At 42.8% G+C, this 17,676-nt stretch overlaps 2 protein-coding genes and 1 non-coding gene across 7 annotated transcripts in view; 1 reads left to right on the forward strand and 2 right to left on the reverse strand.

Annotated features, from left to right (window-relative positions):
- Positions 1 to 13,733: 13,733 nt before the first annotated feature.
- On the reverse strand, positions 13,734 to 13,805 carry trnac-gca (transfer RNA cysteine (anticodon GCA)). Its single transcript has one exon. It is a non-coding gene; the product is annotated as a tRNA-Cys (tRNA).
- A 214-nt stretch (positions 13,806 to 14,019) lies between these two features.
- On the forward strand, positions 14,020 to 15,451 carry pomp (proteasome maturation protein). Its single transcript, XM_076161072.1, has 6 exons — positions 14,020 to 14,092; positions 14,366 to 14,463; positions 14,561 to 14,621; positions 14,831 to 14,932; positions 15,025 to 15,118; positions 15,212 to 15,451. Exons 1-6 carry the CDS (start codon positions 14,090 to 14,092, stop codon positions 15,277 to 15,279), a joined length of 426 nt encoding a protein of 141 aa, XP_076017187.1. The 5' UTR covers positions 14,020 to 14,089; the 3' UTR covers positions 15,280 to 15,451.
- A 97-nt stretch (positions 15,452 to 15,548) lies between these two features.
- Positions 15,549 to 17,676, reverse strand: part of phldb2b (pleckstrin homology-like domain, family B, member 2b) — a 32,196-nt gene continuing 30,068 nt past the window's right edge. For all 5 annotated transcript variants that reach the window (XM_076161069.1, XM_076161070.1, XM_076161067.1 and 2 more), the window contains 2 exons: positions 17,508 to 17,593; positions 15,549 to 17,387 (listed from right to left, as the gene is read on the reverse strand). In XM_076161069.1, the coding sequence (XP_076017184.1) occupies positions 17,247 to 17,387; positions 17,508 to 17,593 (227 nt within the window). In that variant the 3' untranslated portion in view covers positions 15,549 to 17,246. The remainder of the gene's footprint in view (positions 17,388 to 17,507; positions 17,594 to 17,676) is intronic.

Here is a 17,676-nt window from a genome sequence, read left to right on the forward strand (position 1 = left end):
CCATATTGTTCCTGCTCTCTCACTCTGACCTCACAGAGTTTTGTGCATCATGTTTTATTTCTCCCGTCAGCTAAGTTGCTATGTGGAAAGAGGGCATTGGCCTGTGCCCTAAACACAACACACTCAAAAAGGCACGGACGTAATCCCACATACATTTACATCCACTGGCTGTTAGGACAGTTTTGTGGCCTCTTCCATCTCTTGGGAAACAGGAAGTTGTCTGGTAGTTCCTGGCCGAGGTTCCCATGGAGAATGAATGTGTGTATGCTGTAGGTCTGTGTGTGTGTGACCTCCAAACAAAAGGTGGCCTCAGACTTACTGTAACTTACACCACTGAGTCAATGTTAGCAGCTGGGACAAAAATATACAGATTCTGCGTGTGTGGTTCGTGTTTGGACAGTCAATGATAAATCGTTGTAGATAAACTTTATCCGATTTAAAAATAGGACGTAAAGACATTAAAAAGTATCTGTGTAGCTGAACTTGCACATTTATTGACTTTGTGAGACGACTTTTTGCTTATTTAATTTATCCCCTGGACAAACTTTCAGAGCTCGGACCTCTGGGGATAAAACAAATAAATAACTGCAATTTACTCCTCACAGTTTACCAGAGAGGGAAAAGGCATCTAGGGGGGGGGGGGGTGATACTGTGTGTGTGTGTGTGTGAGAGCTGGTTCTCCATCAAACTCTGCACTCCAGATGCTCTCAGATGTCAAATACTTCATCTTTGGCTTCTTTGGATTACAGATCGATGGATTCATAGATAGATGTTATTAATGGTCCGTCCTGTATCTGTCGTTGATGAAAGGGAATCCATCTAAGCAGCGTATCTGTATGTGGCAGTGCTGCTATAAGGAGAACCAGCTGAATAATGAATGTTAGAGGAAAACACAAAGCCTTTGGGTTATAATGCAAATTCACAGCTACTCTGGGAATCTTATTGCTATATCCATCAGTGTGCCACCTGTCTGACAGGCCCGGTTTGCTGCCGGTGAATACATCTCTGATTTGATGCTTGGTAGGGTATTGTCACCATGTAGCAAGCAAATCTGTAATAATGCCAAGGTTTCTAATGCTCTTCTATGTGTCAGAGTTTTTTAAATAAGATGATAAGCAACATTCTTCCTCTGCTGTGGTTCATTCCTTCATAGTAAAGTTTCTTTCCAATAAGTTGACCCAATTGATTGATTCCCAACCACCACAGAGTTGAGTCCTGCTGCTTTATATCATTCCACTCATCAGTCAAACTGATCTCTTATGGGTTTTAGTAAGGATTCAGTGCTGAAGTGAAGACGGAAGTAGAATCTTTAAAATGAGCAAAAACAACTACAGAATAAAAAAGATGTAAGAAAACCACACTGTCAAAGTCTTCAGCTAGACTAGAGAGAGAGATAGTTCATTGTAAAGTCAGCGTCTCTGCTCTAAAGGTTTCATCTGCACAGCACCCTATAATGTACCAGCTCCTATAGAGGGAACGGGTCAGAGTGCGTTGACCTGTGCACATCTGTAAATGGCCTCCACGCTGTGCTCGCCCTTCTTATTCATCTCCGGTCAAGTGTGTGTTGATGGGAAGGTACAGTAATGAGACCGTGTTTGTTCTGGGTTTGCCTCACCCCCCCAACCCCCCCTGCTGTTAAGGCGTATGTGTGCACATCTGCGTGCACGAGGGGCAAAATAATGAACCCCGGTTTCACTTCGGCACAAGCACCTGCTGCGTCAACATGGAGTCACTTAATGGAATAATATTATACATTTCTCAATACATATCATCAATCCCCCTGATCTTTTTGACGAAACATGATATGCAAATAAATTCCTAATCAACTGTAGAGGAATGGCAGCCAGAGAGGAGAGATTACAGAGTCCTTTCATCCATCTACAAGTCTCCTAGTTTTTACAATATCTAAACGCAGCCTGATTTATTCCCTCATTACACCCTCAGCTGGAGTTACAAGTACAAATGTGGCCAATGATCCATGGCGTACCCACAGGAGATCAATCTGACGCTGTGTTATTATTAGACAGTCTTCCCCGGCACTATTTTATCATGTTACAGGAGAAAAACGTCCAAATTCTTCCCCGCAGCTCTACTTAAGCAATTTTCTTTGACATGGTGTGCGAAGAAGAAGTCCAACTATAAATCTCTTTGTCTAATGTGCTAATCTCATATGGGCGACTGCGAGTGGATCTCCTAGTGTAATACGTGGAATAATGTGATGTGCTGAGTTGTGACAAGCCAACAATGCTGCCTCGCTGTGCTGGGCCTCTCTGTGCCTCCTAACCTCCTCTCCTCATCCTCTAACTCTCTCTGGGCTTCCTTCACATGCAGCGTCTCTCCGTCTGAAGACACCTTTCCATCCCCGTGTCCTTTACGCTGACGTTACTGGGATGATGTATGGGAAATGACATGCTTATCAAGAGATGAGCAATTAAACCATGAATTAATTAATTGAACACACACGGATTGATAGGAGGTCTAATTATTCACGTCAGCCACTTAATTTCCATGTACACAAGGTCAAATGTTGCTCTGTTGTTTGCACCACTCAGTCTCCTCTCCTCTCCTCTCCTGTCCAAGGTCATCGTCTATAACAACCCATCACAGGTCTTTGTTCTGCTCCAACATTTACTTTTGTCCATTTCCATTCCGGCGCCATCATTAGCATGCGGAGGAAGCGGCGGGGCTGCTTTGTTATAGCCGCCTTACAATTGATCATCATTACTAGAAAGAACCTTCAATTATAATATCGCACACCGTAACTGTTTAACTTTCATCTACTGGACCTGAACGCAGCACCGTGTCCTTCTACGCCCTTGAGTCGGTCATTAGTAAACTACAAACACCAGTGTTGCTAAGAGAGACGAGCTGGCATATTGTTCTATTGGGAATCAGTTGGGAAGACATCTTGGTGGAGTGGAATCAGAAGGGCAGAACGTCTCTCACTGCTACATAGACAATGACCTGGATCCTTCCAGAACAGATCCAGTCTCTGTTCCTCCACACTAGCAGCTACTGTAAGTGTGTTAGACTGCATTAGGTCATGGGTGCGTTACTCCTTTAAAGCTTAGTCGACTGGCACAAACTCAAACTGTGATGCAAAAATTGAACAAACACAAGGATCAATCTATCATTAAAGCCAAAACTCACACATCCATGCAGTTATCGTAAATTATTTGGATTACTCTAACAGTTGTGATTATACAGGCGGCGTAGCTGCTGATGAGTTTCCTGCCCTGAAGCTTTTACTCCATTTTTGTGTCACGCTGCTGTCAGTCATAACCGCACTGAAGAATTTAATTATACACTCATTAAGTGATTTGTGCTGTTTAATGTGTCTGAGCCGACATGAAACGCAGGTTCAAGTCATTAAAATCACTAAATAATATGGCTGAGCTGCATGGTTGTCACTGCCAACTGTGCCTCTCCTCACACCTGCTGCTTTACAATGAGCGCCTCTGTGAATGGAAATGCCTGCAACAATGTCACTTTCCTACCTACCAATATAAATCCCAGCAAACGTAGAAGCTTTGGTAACTGGGCACAAATTGAATCACAGTTGGACGTAAAGAACTTGATTTCTTTGGAGGTTTTCACATCTTTCTGGACTTTGTTTTATCTGTTTCTCTGGCGAAGTTCTCAAAGTCTAAGGAGCCCATTGTGAGGAGCAGACTATGTAAGGAAACTCACATTTGTGCAACAGGAAGAAATAAACTTGGCACAATGTGAAAGACCTTGTGACTGAGATCATTCCAACCTTGTACTTCGTGTTAGTCTCCTTCTAACAATGATGTTGGCATGTGAGGGAAAGCAACACGCTGCTTGTTTGAGTCCCATTTTCCACAGCGGCAACTTGAGGAAATTGTTCCTATCTACAGTAAAACATTCTGAGCCATTTACTGCTCCGACTCCATTATCTGTGCTCTCTGATTGTTTCTGAACTGCTGGTTAGATTGCTGAATAGCCTGACGCAAGCTTCCTCCAATCAATCGGGGAGACAATTGCCATCTTTTGCTCATTTATTCAGATCACGCTGTCATTGCTGTGATTGCTGTAATCTTCCCCGCGTCTTGGTTCCCAACTTCAGGCCCGAAACTGTGAAATGTCAGTTGTTTGTTGCAAATACGCACTGTGGGAAATTACATATTTCATGCCATGTGTCTGTTGTTAAACATCCTCCACATCCACATATGTCTACTAATGAGAACAGGGATCACAGAGACCCTCAAGTCTGCTGCCGGTGCTTTTGATGAAGAGCATTATCGACCGGCCGCTCCCTGATGATACGTTGAAGAGACTTTCACTACGATCAATTCCAACGTCTGATGAGAGGATTTTCTTCAACAGGCAGTCACTCAACATCTTTATTAAACAGTGGATTCCCCCCAAAGGAGCAGTTTGATTTCATTACCCCAGGTTTCGGAGGGGTTTTAAAGTGTCACTGAAATGCTTTTTTAAGGGCTTCCACACAGACAAGACAAACAATCTGGACCTGAACTTGGAAATTACATGCGTAAAAAATGTCTGAGTCATCCAGGAGGAAAGCACAAAGGGGAGTCTGATTCCTGTTTGTTTTGCAGCAGTGTTAGCTGATAAAAATTGCTCTTACTGCTGTTAGATTGCACTTTCAAACTTGGATGTAATAGCAGGAGACTGTTGCCACGCTGACGAGGCTGCTGTGCCGGAAAGCTGCACTCCAGCCGCCGACGGTGATGATGATGAAGGCCTATGTTCACGTGATGCTAGAGTACGTATCTATATAGCTCACCTGCATTAGTGGCCCACCGGCTGTTGTTGTGGTTCACAGGCCACACACACCGGAACACACACACACATACACACACGCTGGAGCAAATGTAATTCCACCTCACGAGAACAATCATGAGTGGGAGTCACACATCCATCACAGCTCGGCGTAATTATGACAGATGCTCGGCGATTGAAACGCTGATGAAATTACTTTGCGGCCGTTCACATGAGGCGGCGGCGGCGGAGGACCTGCCTGCTCTCGCAAACACGATGTAAATGTCTTGTGATGAATGCACGGGGAGGGGACGTCAGGCTGCATCAGCGCTAATGCACGTCACGACGGAAGGGCGCGTTTGATCTCGACTCCCCTGCTTTGTTTAACCACCGGGGGCTGCAAACGCGCCGCCGTGCAATGCGATAGTTCATTCCAGGCTCTCCGGTGATCTTTACTCCTCGCATCAGTCGGTACTGAGCTCGGAGAACACCGGAGCGCTGGGATTAAAGTGATTCTGGCTGCGGGTTGCTGTGTGTTGTTCAATGAAAATTTGTGCAAAACAAGGAGTATCAGGGGGAAACGAGGGAAGTGGAAGGAAGCGGAAAAGACGAGGGGGGAAGCAGGGGAGAGGAGACATCAACATTTGTGATTGCACCATTGTATTATGGGTAATATTGGCTGTTTATCAAAATCGGATATGTCAAATGTCACACACACACACACACACACACACACACACACACACACACACACACACACACACCCGGTCGCCTGTATGAGCGATGAAACATGAAGTGCAGAACCTGATCACTGGGATGGAACCGTGTCTCCTGTCCAATATGAGCCTAAACCCTGAACCACTCAGGGGATTCAGTTAAGGAGAAGCACTGCGAGGAACTCTGGGGATTAGGTTTTCCCCTCCAGTAGAGAAAGGAGACGAATGGACAAACACCAGACTGAGAGCGTTCCATCATTGTCTGTGTCTAGACAATCTAATTAACTTTAACTGTGCATACGCAGGCTTTTTCATCATTATCTCCAGGATCAGGACACTAAAGCTTAACTCATTTCAACTTCTGCTCACAACTTTGTCCTCCATCATGGATCGGAATGCAAACTGCTGCCTTTGGAATCGCATTCTTTTCCATTTCTAATCCAATTTGAACCGGCACTCGCCATAACGGAGGATAAACAAACAAGTTCTCCTCTCGGGCTACAAACACGTACGCGCTGATCACACGCCGCCGTTTGATATTTCATGCTTGATTGGGGTGAAAAGCTTGAATGAACAACGACTTAAGTTGTCTGCATCACTAAAAGGGAAACTTTGACGTGGCTATATTGAGCGTGAAGTAGATTATGTGACTGTATCGCTGTCAGTTCCCTCTCAGTTTCCACCTGCCTGCATCACCGTGGGTCTCCTTTATCAAACCAGGCTTCACGTATGTAGCCGCCTATTAGAACGAGCTCAGTAAATCAGGGAACATGCAGGAAATGGCAGCTGAGCTCTTCTCACCGAGTCGGTCTTTCCGTGGCCCACAGTAAGAATTACAGCTCCCCAGACGCTCCCCTATAAGCCGCCTGGAGACTTGAGCAGCTATTAGTCATCCAGTTGAAATGGCAGAACACTATCTTTCGTTAGTATGTGCAGCACAGATGCATTAAGTCTCTGCTGTGAGTAAATGTCAGTTATTCTGACAGGAATGAGAAGGAGGGAAGGCAATTAGGCGAATTAAAGAAGTTAGAAGTGTGGACGTTTACATGGATTCATTGATTGATGATGGTTTTGTCCCTACATGTGACATTTAAGACGCTCGAGGAGTTCCATCGTTTGCATCGCATCTGACTCTAAATGTATGCAGCTTCCTTGGTTGATCACTTCCTGTCATTGACGTTCAGTAAGTCATAAGAATCCTCCCGTGGCATCTCAAACTATCCGAGCAATATGAAGCAGAGGTCAACATTTAAAGCTTCAATGGCGTTTTCAGGCTTTCACACCTTTGTGTTTCTCTCCATATTTGTATACAGCACACAAAGAAACACACAACTCAGACCTCTAACTAAGCAGGCTTCCTATTTAACCGCTCATTTCCATGTCCCAGTCTTTACATAACGAGCTGCCTGTGGTCCAGAGTGCATTGTTTACATTCCTGTCACATGCCGTCGACGCAAACAGATTTGGATTTAATGGCGACTGATTGATTTATTGATTCCTTCGCTGGTTGAGTACATTTCTGTCACATACAAACAGTGATTGATTTGTTAATTGAACTGTCAGAGTGTGAGAGAAATAGAAAAGCCATTTTTTTGACAAATTACTTCTTAGCAATTCATGGTGCAGCTTCACACACACACACACACACACACACACACACACACACACACACACACATCGATAACAGATTGAGAGTTGAGAGCTTTAAGAAAAGGTTGCGTTTCTATGACTATGGCAAGACGACATAACACAATTTTAAAAAGGTGGACAAGCACTACGTTTGTGTCGGGTCAAATAAAACACGGCTTCTTCTTATTCCCCGCCTTACACACACATTTAACTTGCATTCAATGGCTGCTCTGCTGTCCCTCTGTCATGTCTCTGCTCCATAGTGCAGCTGTGTTACTGAATCATCCATGTTTTGACTCGGCATCATCAAGAAGGAGATTATTATTTAGTTTTAGGGTTGAGAGACTTAATGAGGTTTCATTGGAAAAGCCAGGATATAGGAAATCAGTTGTAGTCCAGTAAAGACCACCAGAGCAGGCAGCATTGCTGTGACGAACGGAGCGTTTCCACTAACACTGTGAAGGAACACAGCCCAGATCTCATTAAGAGGTGAAGTGAGGGAGCTGGTGGGTTGCACCTGAGCAGCCGCGGCCAAGATTAGAAATCAGAGCAACGACCCACAAGGCTGCACACAAAGACACTTTGAAGTCAACAGAAAGGGAAGCAAACCCCCACGTGGAGGAGGCGCGAGCTGAGCAGGAAGTCTGGCGTTGAAAGTGGCATTGATCTCATCATGCGACTCCATCAAGTGGAGCTGGGTTCCTTCATTAGGGAAGCCCCGGATTGTGAGCATAGAGCCAGAGTGGAGACACAGGGTGGGATTGACTGAATGATATTGTGTCTTATCTTTTTCCTGCCCACTTAATATGTTTACAATAACATCCTGCAAAAATCTGTGAGTGCTGGCTAACAGCCCAGTAATCCGATTATCCACGGTAACTTTATCTGTGTTTGAAAAGAGAACACGGCTTAGGCTACGGACATTACATGTAACTCAATCACATGTAAGAGCAGCAAGAATAGGGGGGGGGGAGGATTGTACCGTCTCTTTAACTTCCATACACAGAACCTGTTTGATCTAATAACCACAAGACACCACTTTGATCCCTCAGCCTCGAGAAATATAAACGCTCTACAACCAGAATAGCTTTAGTTCTTATCTTTTCTGTTTCCTAACTTCAAGCCTAAGGCGACTTTGAGATCCAGACCCTGGTGTTTATTCTAAACCCTGATATTTGGGGCGTTACACTTGTTACACTTGGGACTGCATAATGGACATGGACAGGAACTGCCTCCTTAATCTCACACACGCATACAATGAAGCAAGAGGATGAAGAGAGAGAGAGAGATACGTCTTTTCACATTCTGGGAACTCGGCCATGTGTGCTGAAGGTCTTTAGTTATGGACTGTGTGTGTGTGCAGTTGTGACATTGTATTGCATGTGTGTTTCACAGCTGCCAGTGCGCTGACTGACCAACTAGAATAAATATTGAGCAGAAGACTACAGACAACAGGAAAACAAATACATGATCATAGAATAGAGTTCGCAATAAGAGTCTGTTTAGAGTCTTTGGACGGCAAACGACACCGGAGAAGAGTCCTCATAAGGAGGAAGCTCAACGAGGCACACCTGTAGTGCATTAGCTCACATGGCAATTACTGAATGAACACCTGTAGTGCATTGGTTCACACGGCAATTAGTGAACACACACACACACACACACACAAACAGGTGAAGGAAATGAGGAAAATACTCTGACGCTGGGTGTGGGGAGGGAATTTGTATTGATTGATGGTAGCTTGATTGTGGATATGACCACATTGTGTTCATTATTAAAGTTTCAGCCCTCTGGTTGCCAAGGGACTCATTAGAGCAATACATTATAATAATTCCCTTTATATTCATTTGCTGTCACAAGGAAGGTGTTGATGTTTTTTGTAATTCCTGTCATAAATTATTTACTGCATCCTTAAAAGTTTCCTCTCAGCCCAAAGAGAGGATGTGGATGTGTGTCATTGAGTGAACCATGTTAGGAGTTTAACATGAGGCCAAAGACTGTATCACCATGACGATGGCGGCAGCACCTTCACAATGATGTGTTCCTGTTTCCGTTTTACATTAGCCGGTTTGTGCCGAACACTCACTCGCCTTCCTGCCCCTCAACTTCATCCAGACCAAACCAGGCTGGAGGAGTGGACGGTAAAGCCATCAGAGGGCCGTCCCTGCACGTGCCTGCACTGACTCGCTCATCCTGTGGAAACTCATATCTGTGTCAAAAGTAATGAGACAGAAGAGGGGCGGGCGAGAGCGAGAGCGAGAGCGAGAGCGAGAGCGAGAGCGAGAGCGAGAGCGAGAGCGAGAGCGAGAGCGAGAGCGAGAGCGAGAGCCTCCAGTCCATCTCCCACACCTGTCCTGGTTTGGAGACTTTCCTTGCTTGTTTTGCTTCTAACTCAAAAATCAGCCGATATAAGAACCTAAACGACAAAAACTATTCAACACTCTTCCCTCTTTCACATCTAAACTCATTTCTTGAAACCATTTCCTGCGTTTTGATATAATAAACCTACAGTATGTGTTAATGTGAGATACCAACACACAATATTAAACATAATGAAACCTTACTTACTTACCTATGCTGCTAAACTGCACTCAGTCATTGTTACAGGAGTTCCCAAGTGCGTTAATGTAACTGACTGATTTCATGAAAAATCCTTCTTTCTTATCCCTGAGCACCCTGAGGAGCCTTTCAACGCCAACGATTGTGCTGATTTGTCAATCATCACAGTGGGAAATCGTGATTACAATCAGTGTCGCTATTCAAAGCTTCACAATGGGCACACGTGGGGAAGAAAACATTGTTTATTGTACCGGTTAAGGCCGTATTAAAAATAGCACGCAAAATACTGTGATCCAGGAATAACAATAAAGTTCTATTTCTACCCTAACAGCTTTGAACAAGAGTGTTAATCTGAAACAATGGAGGGCCAGAAGTCCGCTAAAAATACTCATAATAAGGTTCAACCTGGACTCTGTGTGTGTGTGTGTGTGTGTGTATGTGTGTGTGTGTGTGTGTGTGTGTGTGTGTGTGTGTGTGTGTGTGTGTGTGTGTGTGTGTGTGTGTGGGCGAGGCAAGCACTGTGCGACTGATATTGATACATGTGATGTTTTCATTAGAGTAAAGGTCAGTGGAGTTCACCTGTGTACACTCCTCATTACCTTGATATCAGATTCATCATGCAAATTAATGGTACAGCGATATTGCCGACATCATCTTCTGCTCAGTTTACAGTTTATCCATAACTGTCTAAACTATCTTGGCCAGTTTACTCCCTCATACTGCTGAATCAGCATCATCACAGCTACACACACACACTCAGATCAGAACAGAACCTGACTGGATGTTAAATATCTGTCGTCTAATATTTGTTAGATTGTATAAAATTAGCTTCTAGTTCTGTGTATATAATTTGACATTCAGGCACACAGCTCAAGCATGTCATCCCAAACAGTAATGAGTAGGGAGTAATTACTGAAGGAAATGTGGATGAAGACCCTTGGAGACGACTTTGTTTACCAGCAGATATTTCTCTTACATTTAATTATATTGTGGTGGAAAAACAGGAAGCTTTGCTTAATGAAGCCTGGAATCTTGTTGCACTTCTGCTTAAATGAATTACTGTGAGAAGACAAGGCAGTCTCAGATAAACACACACACAGAAGCATACCTTTTACCCCTCAGGCAGGGACTCGATTCCAGCATGAGCAGCACGCCTCTTCTGGATGACAGGCCGGTGCTTCAGGTGTGCCAAGGAGCTTCAAACATTCCTCTGGCCACCTGCCACATGTGGGATCCTCCCTGCAGGAATACAAGGCAGGGATCAGTAAGACAGCTGTGACCATAATCCCTGTGATGGCTCCAGCCACAGATACACACCCACATTCACAAACACACGACATGCCCTCCAGGACACAATGCACACATTCAGCATTTGAAATACACACATACACACACACGACAACATTGCACCACTGATCTTTGAGACGCTGTGAGCTATAATGTGACACGCTGACATCCATCCTGCTGACAGTCAACACAGTCACACACTTTTGTTTTACTGCATGTTTTTGTTGTCGTGTGGTATTTCTTGTTTTTAGCTTGAGTATGTTTACAGATATTCCGTGTATACTCATTAAAACAGACTTTACACATATTTCCCAGTTCTCATTCATCATTTTGGGCTCTGTTTTGGATCATTTGTATCGCTTTGTATGTACACAAACGCTGTGATTTTAACCACACACAAAAACATGTAAATAATATACAGCTACAAATACACACACGTGTTTGATTTATCGGAATCTGAGACGAGGGTTTACATTTATTTGTGCGTGACTCCATTGACGTGACGATTTATCACCATCGTCGTCAGTACAGTGAAACACAACAAAACAGTAACTTCTTTGTTGTTAGCGGCCATTACATGCACGTCTTCTTCTTACCTCTAAAGTGGTCACAACACTTGCTCGCGCTTCCTTCCGCTCCAGGTGCCACTTTCTAGCTCTGTACCTGAGATTCAATAGCGACACCCACTGTACAAATGGTGAACTGCATCCATTTAGCAGTAATCGTAATTAAAAAATAGTTTGTTGGCTCCCAGAAAGTAAAGAAACCAGAAGAGGCAGAAAGAAGACACAACTGCTCGGTTCTGTCTTTACTCACTGAAGTTTCAATAAAGGAGGCTCGCTTTCTATGATTAGGTTATCAATGATGGATGGATGGATGGGTGGGTATTACTTGGTGGAAGTATTCTTCAACCTCATGAACAAACAGCACCCTCCTAACTCGTGCATTAGTCTTATATTGCCCCCTACTGTTTGTATTATTAATGTGACTAGAGAATAGCTAAATGACCCTGAGCTGATTTGGAATCGCTGAACAACATGAAGGGATTGATGACAGATTTTTGTTTTGTATGTTTTTGATCATTTGTAAAAAGATATTTCCAGAGGAGACAGATCATAAAATGGTTACCTCACCTCTCTTGGGTCACATATGGTGCAAACATATCTTCTTATAGTTATGCAGGAATTCTGAAAACAATCTGCAGAAACAGGAGTATAACAACGTTTAGGGCATTTAGTGAATCTGCTTCAAATGCAGTTTTGATATGACAGTGGAAACACTCCTATGCATAAATAATTTGTCCTTGTGTGTGACATTGATGGTGGCGGCTTCTTTCTTTTTATCAGCAGCAACCTGAGGGTCAAGGACGAGTGCACAACACAATCACATACTGTCACAAAAGAAAGTGGATTAAATATGCAGTGGGTGCGGGGAAGGATAACAGAATCATCATTGCTAAAGCCACTATGAGATTATTATTGTACGTTCTGAGCACTCTAGTGGGAAAAAAAACATTTGTCCTTCTTAGAAACTCCTCACCCAACTGTGACTGATAACATGTATCTTATGATTGTATCCTATAGACCGAGTTAGTGTGTGTTCTTTAAATGGGTCAGCATCCTATCAGGGCAATGTTATCATGTTATCTGTCCATATTAATACTACCTGATTCAGACTGGCTCAAAAGGACAAAAACTAAAAGCAACAATGCAGCGAACCCGACATGCTGTCCTATAGGAGACATATATCATATATATGGCAGCTTATTGTATTTAGGGTGCTGTGTGTTGTTCATATACTGTAAGTCTTCACTATCCACTTTAGCTGTTTGCAAAGTGTCCCTCAAACCCCATTTTGTCATTGAGGCCAAGCGAATTGTGTTAAATGGCAACAACATATTTAATCGGCCATTTTTCCAGCTACTTCAGCATTGTGAGACAATGAAAGATAATTAAAATACTTCCACGAATTGGAATGGGAACCAGCGGATATGAATATCTATAAGAAACAAAATTGCTGAACATTCCCCCTGGCAAAAAAAGGAATGAGGCTGATGACATGATATGATGACAGAATGTGAACCGAGCGCCACGTCTTTGTGAGGAAATGCATTCTTGAGATATTTACATAATGGAATCCTGACTACTTTCATATCAGCAAATGTTCTGCTTCTGAATTACTAACAGGCTGGTTTGGAGAGCAGCAGACGTTTGATGGTGCCTAGATGTCGTCATTTTCAAATCATATTCCTTTTTACTGCATTGTTTAGTATGAAAGGGTGGTGGCTGCAGGGGATCCCCACTCTAGCTGACATTGTTTCTATACATACTGGATCAAGCCATGATTGCATTTGTCCCTATAATCCTGGTTGGTCGTGTGGTTTTAGCTGGTCTTTGTGTGTGTATGTATGTGTGTTATTTTGCAAGAACCAAATAAATGAGTGAATCAATTCACTGGTCAGGAGCTCTATCTACTGGCCAACAGGCAGTACTGACACTTTTCTGTTCAAGAATCTACAGATGAAATCAAGAGAGGTGGAAAATATTATTATTTCAGCACGGTTTGCTATTTCGGACTGAATAAAAAAACTAAATGATCATAGATACTAGTTTAGATTTAATTTAAGTGTTTTCTACCGTCTGCTTGCATAAGAAAAAGTGGTTTACTAAAGATTTGCAAAAAAACATGACATAAACAATCATTTTCAGAGTAAGGTAGCTCTTATAGCTCGGCCGACACTTACAGTTTGATAACATCTCAAGTAATTTCAGGTTGTACAGCCACGCAGGATGAAAAATGAGGGGGCACCCGGATTTGAACCGGGGACCTCTTGATCTGCAGTCAAATGCTCTACCACTGAGCTATACCCCCTGATACAATAAATGTCCAACAATGGATTTATAAACACCTTAAAATATCTAAAACCAGAAATGTTCGCGCTGTCCTATCTGTCTATCTTTCTACATATCTAATATCTCGTATTATTAACACTATATAGGTGTTATTTTATGTACACGACATATATTTTAGTAGTCGCTGTATATCGTTTAAATCCCCGTGGATAAGGCTTCACTAAACCGGATGTGCCGTCATGAAAACGCGACAAACCGGATATCCAGTTGATAGGAAAGGAAAGTGTAACAAACGAAGCTACAATGGTACGTTAGCTCATATTTAACTCATAAATGAGAATGTTATTGTGTAAACTCTTACCATCACCGTACTGTTTTCTTTATTTAACATTTATAGTTTCTTGAACCAGCGCTTTATACGCACACTGAACTTACCTGCTCCGGTCTTAAATTTGATTAGTCATTCAAGCGATAGCTTTCCTGTAGCATTAGCACCGAAGCTAACTTAGCTGTTCTTTCTTACTATCTTGAGTAAATCTGCTTAATAATGGTGACCGCGTTTTACTTTGTGTACTCCAGAATACCCGAGGATTCCGCTCTCAGCTGAAGGACAGCGTGCCGGTGGCAGGTTTCTGTCCACAGGGGACTTACGGAGTCCACGACTCTCTACGCGGCGGGTGAGATATTTAATCGATGTAAGGCTTTTGGCTGTGACTTCTTAACTGTAGATGAACTCTGAACTTTGTGTTCGTCTTCCTAAACTTTGTCTAACAGATTCGGCAGCGTGAAGAATGAGCTCCTTCCCAGCCACCCACTGGAGCTCTCAGAGAAGAATGTAAGGGCAAAACAAAGGCATCTTCTTCACAAACATAATGTTATTAATGTTATCTTATGTCTAATTTACTGCAATGTAATGAATGCTGGATCGGGCTGCATCATAACTAACATAACTAGATTTGTAATTGGACCCATTAGTTTCTGGAGAAGTTAAATATACACAAACACAGATGTGTGATTTGCTTCTTTTCTCCCTGGGCTCTGCAGTTCCAGTTCAGCCAGGACAAAATGAACTTCTCTACGCTCAGAAACATCCAGGGTCTTCATGCTCCTCTCAAACTGCAGATGGAATACAGGGCAGCAAGACAGGTAACACATTCACACATCTCCACACACAGTTTGACTCCTCTTTAAATGTTTCTATTTAGTTTTAACTTATTGTTCTCTTCTGGCCTCTCCAGATCCAGCGCCTGCCGTTCCTACAGAGTTCTAACTTGGCTCTGGACACACTCAAAGGCAGCGACGAGTCCATCGGCTTCGAGGACATCCTCAACGGTGAGGAACAAAGCCAACGCTCCCTTAACACAAACATCACCACGACTCTCTGGATCTGCTGTCTAACCTGTTTCTTCTCCTGTTCTCTTTCAGACCCAGCACAAAGTGAAGTGATGGGCGAACCACACATGATGGTGGAGTACAAAATGGGCTTGTTTTAGATTTAAGTGATTGTTTGTCTGTTTCCATTTGTTTAGTAAAAGAGTAAAGACTTTACTTTCGTCATTGAGCCTCTGGTTAGTTATTCAGACCAAATTGACTCCTGTTGCAAAGCATCCAGCACTGCTTTTATATGATTTAAATCTACTTTCTAATAAACTTAACAGACTTTCAGCTGACTTGTTATTGTCCAGTTGCTTTCCACTCCCTGTAAACACACTTAACCTCCAGTCTGTGTGCTCTCACACATTGATTTCTGAGGACGAGCGTACACGTTTGTAAAATATACTTTTATTATCATATGGAAATACAAAATCAAGGTACATGCATTGGTAATGGCATAAATAGAGTGATTGAAATCCACTTTTTAGAAGAACGATAAACTTTACACAAACAGGAAAATAAAGCTTGAATATGTTCACAATTAAAAGCCTCTTCAGTTTTTGGGAAAGAGTGGCACCGTTACATTGATGACATGTCAACATTAGCAGATGGAGGATTTAAGGCAAAGTCAGCACATACGTATAAAGACATTAAACTACATGAGTGTGTACTTTGGTCAGACAAAAGAAAGTGAATAAGGCAAACTGAATAGAGCGGTGATCTGAGATATGTTGGTACAGTATAGTTGGTATATAAAACTATAAAAACAGCATTAGTGATCTAAGTGGAAAAGTTATATTTGGCGGTAATAAAAAGAAATACGATGACCGCTAAAGGACCTAAGCAGCATAACAACCATCACTTCACTGTGATGGTCAGAGGCCTTCTCTATGTAACTGTACCATAGATGTCTACCTGACATCTAAACGGATCACTCCCACTAACACACATTTTGCCTTTTCTCTGCCACAGACAGTTTGGCTTTGGATCCATAGATACATTTACCTAAGGTGTGCATGGCAAAAATGTCACAAGAGAACTCCTACTTGTCTATTATATACCCAACTACAACCTAGAACCAAAATGTACATACAATTACCGCAATATTGTGCCTAATAAAAGCAACAACTCATTTAACTCCTTATTTTGGAAAGCAAGGTGCCCAACGCGCAAGCTTTAAACTAATAATTAATTGTTCCAGCTTCATTACTGAGGCTGTGGTCATGTTGTCAACAAACCATAATAATCATAATCGGTAATCATCACTGATAATTACCGTCTTCAATGAAGAATTACACCCCGACTCTTAACTTTTTTCAGGTCAGCAGGGGCGTTGCTGGTTTGGAACATGAGTGTAGAGCAACATGTGAATAGAACCTCGCAGCTACACTGTGTGACTAAGCCACAGTAAATAGAGGCTTACACACACACGTATGATGCCTCACACAGAAAAGGCACTTGACACATATGTACAGTATATAAAGACACACATGATCACATGATGGCATGCATGTAAACCCATGCATAAATGTTAAGACCTGAGGATGCAACAGCAACAATACTGGAAATGAAGAACACATGGAGAGTTAATTACCTGTGCTAAAGCATGTTGTGTTAGAGTCCATACACACTTCAAATGTTTGATAAAATACTGTGTTTTGTGTTGTTTTAACCAGCTAAATATAAAAACCAATAACAGACAATAACATTTTTAAGGGAGATCTCTCTTGTGGTTGGTTCTGGATTGCATAAAGTCGAGTATGACGAATAGTGTTGCAGCATTAAGTTCAGCAAGTTGAATAAGAGTCAGGTGAACATTTCTCATGAATGTTCTGATCTCTAAGGCACCACGGTGGCCACAGCATGCAGCAGAAGCCCTGAACGTCAGTGCATCATCATGAGACAGACAACAAGTTACATTTATCTCTCATCTGCATCCCAGACTGTAAACTCCATCTGATTTGCAAGCCTCGACTGCAAAATTTTCAAATATCCTTCAGCACAGAAGACACCACCGTCCATCCAGACATTTAATACATACAGCATATATATATATTAGTCTTTAGGTCAGGGGTGAACGCCGAAGCTACACCATGAACTGTGTGTATCCCTCAGCCCCGGTGACGATCACGTCCATCCAGATCCTCATGGCCTCAGGGGACGGAGCCACCATGTAGTAGACCCGGTCGTGGGTCTTCACGCTGAAGGTGAGGGAGGGGTTTGGGCTCTGAAGAAACAAACGAGAGGGTAAAGAGATGAAGACGACGAGGGAAAATAAGGATTTGTGGGTGAATTGTTGAATTAGAAGCTCTGAAGTCATGCGTAGCTTTTGCACACACACACTTACCTTGTGTGCGTTCTTCAGATGATCATAATACACTTCCTCAATGGCTTGGAAGTAGATGACTCCTTTCAGCTTGGCTTCATGTTTGTCTGCAGGGAACACAGTAGATATAACACCGTGAACTGTGTAAGTGATGACAGTGTGTGAGTGCGTGTGTGTGTCGTCTTCTGAC

This window comes from Genypterus blacodes, unplaced genomic scaffold (genome assembly GCF_046128005.1).
Source record: "Genypterus blacodes isolate CSIRO-AG114 ecotype Tasmania unplaced genomic scaffold, CSIRO-AGI_Gbla_v1 ptg000110l_1, whole genome shotgun sequence".
Lineage (NCBI taxonomy): Eukaryota > Metazoa > Chordata > Actinopteri > Ophidiiformes > Ophidiidae > Genypterus > Genypterus blacodes.